We start from the raw sequence: 15,051 nt of genomic DNA on the forward strand, positions 1-15,051 counted from the left end.
CGACTTATTAACTGGGAAGTCTGAACCAACCGCATTAGGAGAGATACCAGAGGAATCCTCTTGAGCATTAAGAAAAATTCCATGTTATTAAGGATGTGAGTGCTCTCTGAAGAGGGCTGAGAGGTTGAGTGTTAATTCCCTTACAAAGCTGTAATCCTTCATGAATGTTTTGTAAGCAGATGCAGCTGATGTCTCCTACAAAATGGAGAACTGGAGAAGCCAGAAATGTAAAAGTTGCCAGTAGGGACCTCAAAGAGGGGTAAAGAATGATTGTCTAAAAACTGTTCCAGAGTGGAAGCAGAAAGATTCAGAAAGTTTCTTGTTATATTTTTTTCTACTCCTGCTTAGGGCTTTGGCTGTTTTTTCTTCCTAGTTTGGGAGATCAGCGCTGGGATTAGCTGTGTGTGGAGTGGTTGCTCTGGGCCCTTGCAGAGGGGAGAAGCTGGTTTGCAGAGAGCATTTATTAGCACTGGTAGCAAAGCAAGTGCTATTTCCTGGACCCAGGAAAATAGGAAATGGAAGAGACAGAGGTGGCTGAAAGGGCTGCATGAGCACCTCTGGGCTGTGTGTGGAGCCCTGACAGCTCTTCCCGTCCGTTTGGTGGTGGCAGCCCAGGGCAGCCAGTTTGGCTCTGGCTCCTTGTGCTGATGCCATGCAGGCTGCTGGGATCTGTTCCTGGTTGGTGCAGTGCCTGTTCCACTGCATGGGATGGCACATCTGCGTCTGGAGTATGCCTGAATTCCAACCTAAGTCCAGTTTTATAAGGTGGAATTAATGAAAGATATTCCTCCATAAAACTAATTGATCCCATGAGGCTTTTCTGGCTGGAAGTTCTGTGGGGTGTGAAGCTGCAATTTAGCAGCATTAGAACTGTCTGGAGAAGTGGTCTGGGAGCTGTGGGTGTGATGCTGGGGGCAGGCAGGCAGCTCCAGCCCATCCCATTGGATGGCTCCAGCAGGGAGTAGCCGTGGACTCACTGCTGGCACTGGGCTGCCAGGCTCAGGGTGAGGCTTGGCCAGACCATGGTCCTCCTCTGGAAAGAAGAAAATCCATTTTTCTTTCCAGCTACTTATATTTTTAAAGATCATCAAGCATCACTTGAGGAAAAGACAGCAACTGAAAGCCCTCAGACTTGTGTTCTCCCTCTGCAAAGCTGCAGGTGGGTCTTTATCTTCCCTCTTCCTCACATCTCTTTTTCTGCTCTGTGTCCAGACAAGAAGCCAATGGCTTTGAAAATCTCCACTTGTAGCTTAGGAAGTTTGAGGTGTTGTATGGAAATTGTGGGATTGGGACAGTTTGTGAGTGACCTGTTGGCCATGTACTAGAGGGCTTTAGAAGAGGAGTTGCTGGCTGGCTGCCTGACTGCTCTGTGCTCTGGGTCACATTCCTGCTCTCTGGAAATCCCACTGTCTCCCTGATCCCTGCAGTGCAATGCACTCAGTGCAATGCACTTCCTGTGCTGTGCTGTTCATCCAGCAGAAAATGAGCCTGTGCAGCACATCCAGCTCTTTCTGCTTCCTCCACATGCTCCAAATCCACAGCTGGTTTGAACCCAGTGCTGTTACTGAGGCTGCTTTTATTTAGGTTTGAACATTGGTGTTTCTGCCTGTCACACTGCTCATGAGGGCTGTTGTTCAAGAGTTCCTTGACTTGCTTGCTGTTCTGTCTTGCAGTGTAGCTTCCATGCTGTTTTAGTTGTCTTTGTCACCTGGCTTTGTCACTCCCAATTCTTCCTGCCCAGTCCCAGCATGGAATCAGCCTTGCTCCTACTCCTTCTCTCATTCATCTTATCCAGAGATTATCCCACTGCTGTTCCTGTTTCTATTGTATCCCCACCATTTTTCTACTTTCTGGGTTAGTTTTCTTTTCACATCTTGCTGTTCTGTTTTTGCCAGTGTCCTGCCCCTTCCAGCAGACAGCTTCTCTCAGCTTCCTGCACAAAGTGATGCTTCAGGGGGTGCCAGGCTGGGTGGGCAGGGCTGTTTGGGCTGGAGGAAGGGGGAGATGCACTGGCTGATGACCTGTACCACAGCCCTGTGCTTGTGCTGCTGGGACATGGCAATGAAGCTGCTCAGGGCTTGTGAAAATCAGCCCTGCAGCACCAGGAGAGCCCCAGGGCCCTGTTCCCCTGCTCCCCTGCCAGCTGGGCCGTGGGCTCAGCAGTGACTGGGGTGTGCTCTTCAAGTCTGCAGATCAGGGGTCTGGGGTGAGTCTGGGCATGGGGCACTCCTGGCTGGGCAAGAGCAGGGGGCATGGCAGGGCTGGGAGCTGGCTGGCCATGCTGTTCCCTTCAGTATTCCCCAAATGTACTCTGCTGTCAGCTCCTGCAGCTCCTGAATGGAGTTTCCAGTTTTAACCCAAGCACACTAATTTACAATGATGTTATTTACTGAGTTTTGATAATTACTGATTTTTCCCATCAGTGTGTGGGATCATTCTGCTGTCCCTGTGTATGTGCAGTATATTTAACTCTGCAGTCATAGCTTCCATTTGCAGTTCCAATCCAGAGGACAAAAAGACCTAAGAAGAATCAGAATGGTCATATCCTATGATTCAACTGCAGCTTTGCATTTCTTCATACAGGATCCAGTTTATGGAAAAGGGAAACTTGGAGAAATTCAAGGGCTTGTCCTGGGAATGCTGGACACTTTTAACTATGAACAAGTAAGTTGCCTGTGTTTTTGTTCTCTCCACCACTGCATGCAGCATCATTTAGGCTGCCTGGCCTACTGCTCTCTCTCTCTTATTTGTCATTTCTGTCTGCAGGGCAAAGTCAATGGGCATGTGAGTGATTTCTGTGTGATTGGGGGATGGGGAAGGATTTTGGTTTGCTCACAGATTGCAAGTGAAGGGACTGACAGGTACATGGTGAACACCTCTGCAGCTCAGTTCTGTGTTAAATGTACCAGAAGGATAAACATCTGCTTTTTCTCCAGCTCATCCTGCAGTTAGGGATTCAAAGGCACAAAGCTGATCTGTTTGTCTTTCTATGCAGTTTTAAATAACAGGTTTTTTTAATTAGGCTCTTTTTACACTTCCAAGTGATAATGCTGCACTTCCTTTGTGTCCTGGTGAGATTTCCTCTTCATCTCAGTCCTGCTTTTCTCAGTCCAGTCCCAAATCCCAGGCAGTCTCCACACTTGAGCAGTTTTCTGAAACTGCTTTCCCCCTAAACAGGATGCGCAGTGTTCCTCCAAGCCCCTCTCCCCCCTCACGTGGCAGAACCATCCCAGCTCTGCTCAGGGCACCAGCAGCCAGTGCAGAAACACAGTGGGAAATTGCTTTGCTGTGCAGGCTGAACACCAGGAGCCTGTATCTGGGTTTGGGTTCTTGCAGAAGGCCTGGGCAGCTCCTGCCCCTGTCCCCTGCCCGGCAGCTCTGGGACAGGCTGTGTGCCCAGCTGGGATCCTGTGGTGCTGCTTTTGCAGCTGCTGCTGTGGAGCAGGGATGAATCAGGGAGCAGAGCCCCTGTGCCTGAGAGAAGCTTGCTGCTGGAAACTCTAGATGGTTCTTCGGGCTCTTTGAAAATGAGCATCCATTGGGAAGGACAAGCAGATGAGCAGTTCAGGGTTTTTTTAAAGACTTTAATTGCCATAGTGCATTTGAGCTTTGATTTTTATTAGCACATTTCTCCTAAAATGGGGATATAAGCAGTAGCTTGCTAGGTAGAAGGGAAAAAAAAAAGGAGGTTTGATGTGGAAGATGACAAAATGAGCCTGCCATGCCTCTGTGAATGCTCTTGGGCAAAAGTCAATACAGGACTTGTCTATTTGAGAGTGCAGAGGAATTGCTCCATTAACGTGTGATGAAAGGATAAGTGTTTTGAGGTCAGGGGATAGAAAGCATAGGAGAAATGATTTTATTGGGCTGTTTCTGCTCTTAGTGAGCTGCTAAGCAGCTTGTTCTGAAGAACTGGCTGGCAGGGAGTTTCTGCAGTCTGGAGGTGACAGACTGACCTGCTCTCTGTGCTGTCTTCCACACAGACCCTGCTAGAGACAACCACGAGCCTTTTAAACCACGATCTCCACTGGTCCCTGTGTAACCTGAGAGCCTCTGTCACCAGAGGCCTTACTCCAAAGCAGGATTACTGCTGCATCTGTCTCCAGCAGTACAAAAGGAGGCAAGAAACTGCTGATGAAATCATTGTTTTCAGGTAAAGTTAAGGGGTGGGGTTGCAGCTGTGATTGTGTTAATAGTTTTAAAAGGGGAATCAAATTCTCCTGGTTGGTTTGCCTGAGTAATGATCTGTATTCCTGGGAGCACACCTCCCTGCTGCCTTGCACTGGAGAGGCTGGTTAATCACACCCATCAGAGGCTGCTTTGCATGCAGCCAGCTCTGCCAGGCCCAGGAGCTGGCTGTCAGTTTTCTGTGCCCTCTCCCAGCAGTGTGCTTTGGGCAGTGCAGCATCCTGGGCTCGTTTGTGTATTTGTACATCTGGGACCTGCCACAGCCCTGGCATCTCCCGTGTGCTGTCTGTGCCCAGGTGTCTGTAAAATAAGGTGAAATCATTGGTACCTTGGTGTTACAGTCTGTAGCTGTATCAGCAAATGGGCATCCAGTGTTGACTCTGTGAGTCTGGAAATCAGCAGGAGGGTGAGGAAGCACTGCTGATTCCCAGATACAGCCTTTGCCCTGCTGCCCAGCACTGACTTGCTCTCTTCCCAGCTGTGGCCACTTGTACCACTCGCTGTGCCTGCTGAGTAAGGAGTGTGGGGTGGTCACCAAGGGCCTCATGAGGTGGATGTGCTACAAATGCAACTCCAGCAACAAAGGAGGGAAGCTAAGTGAGAACTTCTCAGAGCTGAAGAAAGGGACTGCAGCCTCCCTGGCACAGGTAAGTTTTGTGAGGTGGTTTCTTGTCAGGTAAACTTCCATCATCACTTTGTTCTCTCTGTCTGTGCTTCCAAGCAAGACTCTGATCAGTACCTGTCAAACACTCTCAGCAGCTAACTGGTCACTTTCCTAAATGCCAGTTTATTTTGGTAGGGGTACAACTCTAGAAGTCAAGGAGATTTGTTCATCCGGAAGGTCTAGAAGCTGGAGTGAGGGGCAGCTGGATGCTTGCAGCTGGTTGTGTGGACAATACCTGTCAAATTATTTTTAGGTGTGTTTTATATAAATCTTAGATTTAAAGCTGGCACATTCATTGTTGCTGGATTGTGGGGCCTGTGTTCCACCTTCCTAGCAGATAATCTGGCTCTGGATAAAAGGTCTGGGATTGATCTGACTCACTAAGTGCTTGCACTGTATTTTAAGAAGCTTGAGTGTAACCAAGATTGATGCAGCTGGATTTGGATGAGAGAACAGAGAATTAATTTGTATTTATTGTCTGTATTTGTGCACTGAAAGTTTCATCATCCCTAATTCAAATGGAAGTACAGCCTCAAATATGCACAGAGATGTCTTTTTCTTGGGCTGGTGCTGTGGATGGTAAGCCCCCATGGCAGGTGGTTTGTTGGGTTCTCTTAAGGGATGTTGCATGTGGGCAGCTGAGCTCTGCTGCTCCACCTTCCAGTGGCCCCTGGGTGAGGATTTGTTCCCAAGTGCCTCGGGGTACTTTGTGCATGTCACTGTATGGATGTGCACATGTCCTGGAACCAAAATAATTCAGTCTTGGAGTATGTTTTTATAGTAGTACTTTGGTTTTGTTGGAGCAGATGATTTCAATTCCTGCCAAACTCATCCTGATCAAAAGCTGGCTAAGGGCCTGAGTCAGCTGCTGTCAGCTGCTGCACTCACAGGAGAACCTTCCTGCTTGGGGGAGACATGGGGAAAGGGAATCTTGCAGGCCTGTGTGGAGCACCAGGCAGTCTCAGCAGTCAGGCTGTGTTAGTCTTTGGTTTGGTGACAGCAGCAAAGCTTTTCCAGGAGCTTGGAAATGGAGTGTGGTCCAACCAGGCTGAGCAGTGTGTGTGTCCTTTCCTGTCCTGCCACAGTGGGATGTGGGCACTGCATCTAAGGCTGGGAAAGTTCAGCAGCCCCACATCTCACCCTCTGCACTCCTGCCCCAAAGGAGTGAGCATAAATGGGGGTGACAGGCTGGGGTGTAGTTTAAAAAGTTTTAGTAGGTAATTCTGAAGGCAGAATTACCTACTAAAACTGCATTCGGCATTCGAGTGCCTGACACTTGATTCCTGTGCTTTATAATTGGGTTATCCCTGGTTTTCTCTAGGGCAATCAGTCAGGGAGCCCCTGTGGCTCCCCTTTGACATCAGTCTGACTTACCCTGTAGAGAAAGAAGGGGAAATGCTCCACATGCCACGGCAGTGATTGGGGTAAGGAGAAGATGCTTCCTTTTAGTTAACTGATGAAAGTGAAGGGCTGGCTGGGACTCAGGGCCTGAAGGGAGATGGGGAGAGACTGGATGGGGAAGAGGACTTACAGCATGGATCATGTAGTGCTAGCTGGAGAGTGTCCATCCCAGGCCATCCCAGTGCAGGATGGTGCCCTGCTGCTGCTGCTTCCCTGCTGCTATCACATGCTCTTGGCAGGGAAGTCGTGGCTTCCTGCACACACACAGCCTGGCCCAGCAGAGCTCAGCAGAGCCCCAGCACTGCTCAGACCCCCAGCTCCTCTTCCCTGTGTCCCAGATCCTCTCCAAGTCTGGGCTGTTCCTCACATATCCAAATTACAATATTTAACTGTTATACTCACATGTGATCAGACTGTTATGCAGTCACATCTTAAAAAAGCTGAGTGTATTTGGGCTTGGCAATGGAGTGGAGAATCTCCAGCTCCTGCAGGAAATCTGTTTTCTGAACAATCACTGCTCAGCAGCATTAATTAACCCTGGGAGGTAAGGATTCCTCTGACCTGGCCTGGGCTGAGTTACAGAGTAGACTTCCTGTGCTGGGGCAATGCTGGGAATGCAAACTGGGGGGCATGGGGCTTCTCTGTGTCCTCTCTTGACTCTGCTGGCCCCAGTCAGACCCAGAGCTCTGGGCTGGACAACTGCTCTGGCTCCACAGCTGGTGTTTGTGAGCAGGAAATCCTGAGTGAGGTCCTGCTAACAGCATTGTGTTTCCAGCCCTGCCCTCCTGAGAGTCAGATCTGGGGCTTCCAGGCCTTTCTGCACAGAGATCTGTGGCGAGGGTGTTTCCCTGTAGCCCCTTTGAAGACCCTGCAAGCTTAGTTCCTTTCTTGGCAAAATCTAATCTGGTGATCTTCAGCTGAGGTATTTATTTTCTTAGGAAGCCTTGAATTAGGAGTAGAGTCATACTGAGAAATGCCACTGAGCATCTGGAGTGCATTTCACAGCACTAATTCTGCCCTGCCCAGGCCAAGGCTGTCAGTTTGAATCGTGCAGTGTGGCTGAGATGTGTATGTGAAACGACAGCCCAACAGACAGGGCTTTCTCTGGCCCTGTGCCCTGTGTGTGATGCTGGGGCCAGTCCCTGAAACTGGGGAGGTGGAGAGGTGCCACAAGCCAGCACTGACCCATTATGGGATCAGTGACAGTGTGGATTTAAGTGGAACCTGGCTAGGAAGAGGGCTTGGCATGCTCTGCCCCAGCCAAGGGGAGCAGAAAGAAAGGCACAGGGGATTTTCTTTTCCTCTGGTTCTACTACCAAAAGTTTGTGCTTTCTGTTACCCCTGAGCCTCACTGCTTTCCCAAGGGTAATCTCTGGGGCTGGATGATATCTGTCCTGCCCTCCCTACCTTGGAGCATCCCCTAAATGAGAGTTAAAAGAAATGGGAGCTTGTTTTCATGGTGGGTCCCTAATCCACTTGCAGAGCTGTGTGTTTGTTGTGGTGTGTGTGGGGGATGAGGGCTCAGCGGCTGGGCCACTGCCTGAATACCTGCAGGAAAGGCTCTGGATGTCTCAGCCATTGATTCCCAAAACTCATTTGCCTCATTTCAGTGAGCAAATGTTCTCCCTTTATTCTGCCAGCTTATGCACTGGGGATCAGGGAGAGGAAGAGTCTTGGCTCCTGGGCCCTAAGCCCTGCCACGAACCCCTGAGCTGCCATGCTCTGGTTATTCTGTGGCTGAGCAGTTCTGAGCGTGCTGCTGTTGGAGCTATCCAGATGGCAGATATGTTTTATTCAGGAGTTTAATCCTGTCAAGTCACGCCAGGATGGACAATGGACTTGATCCATAGTTAATCCAGTTTGTCAGGCTCTACCTTTGGGCTCTGTCCTGCAGTTTTCCCATGTCCCTCCCTATGACAGACTTCTGGAGCCTCTGAATGTGTGAGGGGCTGGTGCCACATCCCTCACATGACCCTAAAGGTCCCTCTGCCCCACGTGCTTTCTCTTGGGCAATAGTGAAGGTTTAGGTTGGGTTTTTTCACCAAAATTTACTTTGGAGCTTGACAGATGTTACATGACCTCCATCCTCAGGACACAGAGCTGGTGTTACTGTTTTCAGGGTAACAGTTATTAACTTGTATTGCTGGAGACAAGTTAATAACTTGTAATCAGTTACTAACTTGTCTCCAGCAATACAATAAAACTTCCAAGGGGTTTGTAACTTTGAAGATATTCAGATGTGATCCTCCCAGTAACACCATAGAGATAATTAGTGTTTTACACAGTTACAAGAATGGACGTTATCTCCTCTGTGGAGAATGTTCCCATGTACAGATTGACTGAGCAAATATTCAGTCCTTTGGCTTTGGAGGTGGATTCCTTCACTTCAGCAGTGCATGGGAAATCCATGTGAGGGGGGAACTGGAGACACAGAACATCTCTGATTGCTTGTAATGGAAACAAAAGTCATCTAGTAAGAAGAATACTGAGTGCAGGTGTGGGTAGAGGAGGACTGGCAACAAAACTAAAACTTCAAACAATACAAATTGAAAAAGACTGATTTGAAAACCAGAATTATCCTGTAACAGCTTTTAAATCAAAATTCACTGTTTTCTTGAGCTTCTCATGCTGGGGGAGGTAGGTGAGTTTTGTTGTTTTGTGGGGATTTTTGGAGAAATATCAGAGCGAATTGTAATTGTGTCCCCTGGCCTTCCTTGAGAGCAATTTGCAGCCTGGCAGAATGGTCCTTCCACTGCCTACAGTCCAAAGTCTGGCACTGTGAGACACTGACAGGAGGCAGAGAGAGCTGATCCCAAATTGTCTGGAGCCAGGAACAGTGAGACCAGGATTACCTGGGGAAGGGTCATGGCCTGGTTAAGAGCAAAGATGGCAAAATTGCAGTGGGGAATCTTGGCTGGACTTTACCTCTCAATTTCTAAGAAACTATTCCTACAGTCTGATGAAAATTTCCTCCCTTTTAATAAAACATTCCAGTCTGGGAGGATGTGTAGAACAGACTCATTGAAATGCAGCTGCTGGGCTGCAGCAATCTGTGGATGTTCCCATAAACTGCAGCAGTCCCTGTTGGCAGTGGTTCTGTGAGCTGAGCTGGTGCCCCACAGCCCAGGGTGTGTCCATCAGGATCCAGCAGAGCACCAGGGGAGGGCAGGGGGTCACTGTGCCTCCACAGAGGGGCTGGGAGCAGGGACATGTCCCAGGGGAGCTGTTCTCAGGCTGGGCTGGTTGCTGCTGCAAGGGGGATGGCCGTTCCCCTCTGTGATTCCAAGCTGAGAAAATACCAACTGGCCCAAGGCTGAGGGTGCAGCTGACCCCTGACTGATGTTCCTCTGAAGGAGGGGAGTGAAATAAAGGCAAGGCAAGGCTTTGGCTGTTTGTAGTCCCTTGATGGGAGGGTAGGAGAGGGACTGTGCCATTGGTGCTGCCTGTAGCCAGGCTGCAGGAGCTGTTCTGGATGGTGCATTTCAGGAAAGCAGGGGAGCATCAGTGTCTGGCAAACCCCATCAGTGGGAAGCTGCAGTTCCCATGATCCCCTTGCAGGCCGTGGCACAAGGAGAACAATGTTGTGTGCTCTGTGTGTGACTTGGGCAGCTGCAGCTGAGCTCCTGGGGCCAGAGCTGGGCATATTCTGAACCTCCCAGACACACAGCAGTGCCAGGGGATGGGAAACAGAGGTGTTCCCATGGGTTTTCTGTAAGGTTTGGGCTCACATTACCAATTAGCCTCTGGCAGGAGAGGTCACCAACCCTTACACAAGTAGGATTTCTTCCCTCTTCTGTGTGTCTTTTGCATAGGACTTGAGGGAATGGCTGGAGCTTTGTCAGGGTGGGGTTAGGTTGGATATCAGGAAAAGAAAGGTTCTTCCCCAGAGGGTGATGGGGCACTGAGCAGTTCAACAGCTTCTTGGCTCATCTCTAGAAAAAGAATTCTCTGCATGGAGCCTCTGAATTCTCAGGTGCTGAGCTGAGCCCAAGCCCAGGCCTGTTGGGTGCCACCTTTCACATTTAATCCATGTGCTGCCATGTTTCCCTCCGAGCCTGCTGGAGGAGAAATGAACCCCCTGTCTGCTGGGCCATGGTGTCCAGGGAGGATGTGTGGGGGTTGTGTTTGTCTAATTAACTCTGAGCAGTGCTATTGCTCCTTTGGCCGAAGGCATCAGTAGAAGTCCAAGGGAATATCATAGCAGGACCTAGTGTAGGCAGGAGCAGCCACCCAGAGCCTGAGTGGGAGCACAGGGATGTGCCTGTGTGCTCCCTGTCACACAGACAGTGCCCTCCTCTCCTGTCACTGCAGTCTCACGCGGCTGCAGCAGTGACTGTCAGAGCACAAACAGACCTGTGCCCTCCCAGGCCCTGAGTGGGAGGTTTGCTCCTCAAGTTCAGCTGGAAACAAGAGACATCTGCCTTTCCTCTGGTGCTGCCAGGGCTGTGTGACAGCCTGCCTGTGCTGGGGAGGCTGCTGTGCCCTGGGCACTTGGGGCTGCTGGCTGCCTCTGGCAGGGAGCAGGCAGGGCTCACCTGCTGCCAGGCACTGGCCCCTGTGCGCTAGCACAGGTGGGGTTCTGGAGGCTCTGGGGCTGTCCCTGGGCAGGGGCTCTGCAGAGCTCAGCAGCAGATCACTGCTGTTCTCAGAGGGGTGTCCTGAGGTTTCCCTGAAGTTCCTTAACAGCTCTGTAATGTCACTGTCATTGCAGTGACTTTGGGTCACAGCCTGCCTTGCTCTCTCTCTGGTTGGTCATTCTGGGTTCCTGGGAGTACCCTAGAAGCAGCAGGGCCTTATCTGACAGAAGAGAGGCAGATCTACTTAGTTTAACATTAATTGGCTGGGTTTTCATTAGAGCCCTGAATTTGGGTACCTGTTTATAAGGCTGATGAGCCATGGTGAAGCAGGGGAGGAGGGCCAAGGGTGGGCTTGGTGTCCATTGCCTGCGGGCTCAGCTCTGTAAATGCAATGTGGGGGGCTTGCCTTTGTTCCTTAGAATCCCAAAACCTTCCCCAGGACTTGTGGCTGTATCTCTTTGTGTTAAGGGAGCAGCCCTGGGGCAGCGGGATGCTCTGAAGCTCTACCTGATGCAGCAATACCTTGTGTGGAAGGAATGGCTCAGGGGCAGCTCTGGGATGAGTCTCTTGGTGTGACTATGGACGGTGCCTCCGCTCAAACTGTTGGAATCTGCTTTGCTTAAGCACTGGAATTTGTAGCTGTTAAATTAAAGATAATTGCAAGCTTGGGAGGGCTGTGTGGTGACTACCAGAGGGGGTGGAATATGTGCAAGAGAAACATGCAATAGAGATTAGCATTAGTGGTGGGATCTAGGGGAGCTGGGAAATGAAAGAAGCCTTTTCCCTTCCTCCTGGCCCAGAGCCTCAGGAGATGAATTGCCTCTCTGGGGTTCTGTGTCTTGTCTGAGGCCTTTCCCAGGGGGTGTGGAGGTGTGGCTGAAAATGGGCTGGAGGTGCTGAAGGGCAGCATCTCAGAGGTGGCTAGCCCTGGAGACAGAGGCTGTGCTGTAGGGTGAGCCCAGCACCTTCCACTGACACCTGAGTGCTTCTGCTGGACCCCGGGAGCCGCCCGTGGCTCCTGAAGGGAAACATGCCTTTAGTGACACGTTTAAAAAGGAAAAGGCCTGACAGCAGTTGTTTCCATGACAACAGAAAGAATTGCCTGCAATATTTCAGCTCATCAGCCTGGGAACAGCCTGATTGATAGTTACGTACGTGTGGTAGGGAGAGAGCAGGAGAGGGGTGAGACCAATTATATTGCATTTTCCTTGTCCTTGAATGCTTGTGGCCACAGCAACAGTGGAGTTTTTCCTCCAAAAAAACAGTGGAGTTTTTCCTCCAAAAAAAGCGGTTTTTCCTTGCTTTTTTGTGTTTTTCAAGTGAGGGTGACCTGTGTGTCCCTGGGAAGCATCGGTGCAACCTGCTGGCTGTGAGTCCCTGACCTTCCCTATCCCAGGCTCAAAGCCTGTGCCAGGTGTGCAGGGAATGGGGGCATCTGGCTCCATGACTGGCAAATAGTTATTTACACCACAGAGAATACCCTGGAGGAGAAGGAGAGATCTTGGCAAGTGTTTCCAGCATAAGCGATCTGCACTCGGGACATTCCTCTCTTCCCAGACTAATGATCAAAGGCAAGATGTGAGTGGGTTTTGGGATGGTCTCAGAACTATCCAGGCTTCAGGAAACCCATGGGGGGCTCAGTGCATCTCCCATTGCCAAAGAGCTTAAAATCAGTGCAGCTTTAGTCGGTACCCACTGGCAGGATTGTAGCATTTTTGGTTAGTAGCCTCTGGAAGATGTATTTTGGAGAAGATATTTGAATGTTCCCTTAAAAATAAATCCCCAGAGACAACAGATGCCAGCCTGCTGCTCATGAAGGAGGCTGTTCTCCTGGCTCCTCTTGGGGTTTCTTGATGATGCTTTTGCTTTGCAATATGAGCAGAAACATTCAAAATAGAAACATTGTGGCATGATAAATGGAACAAACCTACAAGAATCTGTGATGCTTTGTCATCTCTCCCTGGGACATGTAAATGGTGCCATTTACAGCAGTTTTTAGTGTGTGCCACCCTCTCTGCTCTTGGTGCAGCTCTGGGCCCTCTCTTTGCCCTCACCTGCAGCGGCCCCTCACTGCAGGGGGACACTTGGCCTTGTACCCTGAGCTGGGCAGGGCCACTGCCTTGGGGACGTGCCTGCCACTGCCATATGACTCACCTTGCCTCCCCTTTCTGCCCCTCATTTCCCAGCTTTCAGTCTGTTATACCCCACTAGAGAACAAGAGACAGGACCTCATGATGCCATTACAGGATGCCAGCAGTTGTTAGTAGTCACTGGCAGAGTCACCGGGCAGCAGGCACACACAGCCCGTGCCCCTCCGGCGTCCCTGTGCGCAGGGTCGGGACATGGGAAAGGGATGGGGGAAGCTGCTGCTGCCGCCTGGGAAGGAGCCTGGAGAGGCTGCTTGGCCCCAGAGGCCCATTACTTCTCTTCCCAGCTGGCTGTGAGAGTTTTCCCATGCTTTTTTTCCTTCCTCAGAAGTATCCCAGTACTGTCAGTCTGTGCCATCAGGGACAGAGCCCAGCAATAACTCACTGTGGATGCAGGGGTGTAACTGTCCTTTGGGCCAGAACAGCACTAATTTCTTTTCCCCCAAACCTCGGGTGCACATAGTGGCTTCATGCCAAGGCAAAGATGGCTAAAAAGACCTCCCAAACAGGCTGTGGACTGCTCCTGGCCCAGGAATTAATTTCTGTGTGTAGGAGCTTGACAGCCTGCTCTGCATGGTTTCTGTAACTTTCTTACTCTTTCTCAGATGAGTTCAGAGTCTGTGTTGGATCCTCAGCAAATCCAAGCTTTTGACCAGCTCTGCCGACTCAACCGAGGCACCTCCCGAGTACGTACCCCCCCTTTTCCTTCTGCTTTCCGACTGGTGATGGGCATTTTTCATGTGGCCAAGCCAGACACTGGCACTGGCAAGTGAAGGCTCTGGCTTTTCTCGGGGGTTTGATCTAGTGCTGGCACTTGGCTGTGGCACACTGCAGGGCAGCCATGCTGGGGAAGCCACTGGCAGGCAAACTGTGGGAATGGCTCTGGCTTTGTGGTTGGGCCTGACAAGTGTCCCTGGGGTGATCCTTTGTGGATTTCGAACTAAGCTCCCCTCTAGACACTGTAGCTCCTGCAGTGGCTCAGAACTCTCCCTCTTCCTATGCCCCTGCTGTCCCAAGGAGAGTGCAGGTCCCTCTGTCCCTGGCATTTTCCTTCTGCCTGTTTTGGCTGTGGATGTTAACACTTTCAGTTCTTTCTGGGTTTGTTTTTCAATTATGTGACTTCAAAGCAGCCTAAAGACCCCTGGAGAGTTGTTCAGTTGAGGACTGGTGACCTGCATGAAGCTCAGTAGGGTCCCTCTATGCCATCCATGCCCTTTGCTTTACCTGGGTTAAGGTTTCCCTCGCTGCAGCCCACAGGGACACAGGGATGGGCTCTGTGTACCTGCAGGAGTGTTCCTGGGGTGACCAGGGGGGTTTTCCTTGCAGCTGGCTCTCCTGACGGAGCTGGCACGTGGTGACAAGCACGGGCTGCTCAGCGTTTCCCATGGGGACCCGACCACCAGCAGCGTCTTCCAGAACGAGAACTTCCAGCTGCACCTGACGCCCCCTCCACTGGCTGAAGAGTAGCTCCTGCCCTTGGGAGCCTTCCCACCACACCACGGGATCTTCCCCCACACCAGCTTCCCCGAACCTGCTGTGCTCACCCTCACTGGGCACTGGTGGGTCGTAGCTGGTGATGCCCCACCTCTGCTTTGGCAGTCGTGGGGCAGCTGGGCTGGAAGCTGGAACTCTGGGACAAACCCCAGCATGCAGGGGCACAGGGAGGGCTGTGCTGACCCAGGGGCTCGTGGCAGCAGTGGGAACTTTTCCAAGTAACCAAATCAGCTCTGCCCTGCTGGAGGAGCCTGTCCTGTGCCCAGAGGTCCTGTGTCCCTGTGCTGTGCCCGTTCTGTGGCTGGGGGCCACACCTGAGTTCTGATAAAAGCAGCTGTTCTGGCAAGGCCTGACCCTGCTGTCTAATGGCAACAGCCAAGGGGGTCTGAGGGCACACAATGGGCAAATCTGGAGAAGGCTGAAGAATACAGGAAATGGCACCTGTGTGAGCAAACTGACCTGCACACGCTGTGTTCTACCAACCCATTAAAGAGGCCCTTGGTTGAACTTCCTGTGACTTCTGTACTTCTTTGCGTGGGTTGCTGCTAAGAGAAAGATACATCTTGTACTTTTGAGTAAA

The 15,051-nt window shown here is 50.9% G+C and overlaps 1 protein-coding gene across 1 annotated transcript in view; it reads left to right on the forward strand.

The window, feature by feature from the left end:
* The window catches only part of VPS8 (VPS8 subunit of CORVET complex), a 66,119-nt gene extending 51,141 nt beyond the window's left edge, over positions 1-14,978 (forward strand). The window contains exons 41-45 of the mRNA XM_030227035.2: positions 2,584-2,664; positions 3,984-4,153; positions 4,667-4,835; positions 13,583-13,663; positions 14,304-14,978. Coding sequence (XP_030082895.1) covers positions 2,584-2,664; positions 3,984-4,153; positions 4,667-4,835; positions 13,583-13,663; positions 14,304-14,444 — 642 coding nt within the window. The 3' untranslated portion in view covers positions 14,445-14,978. The remainder of the gene's footprint in view (positions 1-2,583; positions 2,665-3,983; positions 4,154-4,666; positions 4,836-13,582; positions 13,664-14,303) is intronic.
* Positions 14,979-15,051: the final 73 nt, after the last annotated feature.

The sequence above is a fragment of the Serinus canaria genome, chromosome 9 (genome assembly GCF_022539315.1).
Source record: "Serinus canaria isolate serCan28SL12 chromosome 9, serCan2020, whole genome shotgun sequence".
NCBI classification, from domain to species: Eukaryota; Metazoa; Chordata; class Aves; order Passeriformes; family Fringillidae; genus Serinus; species Serinus canaria.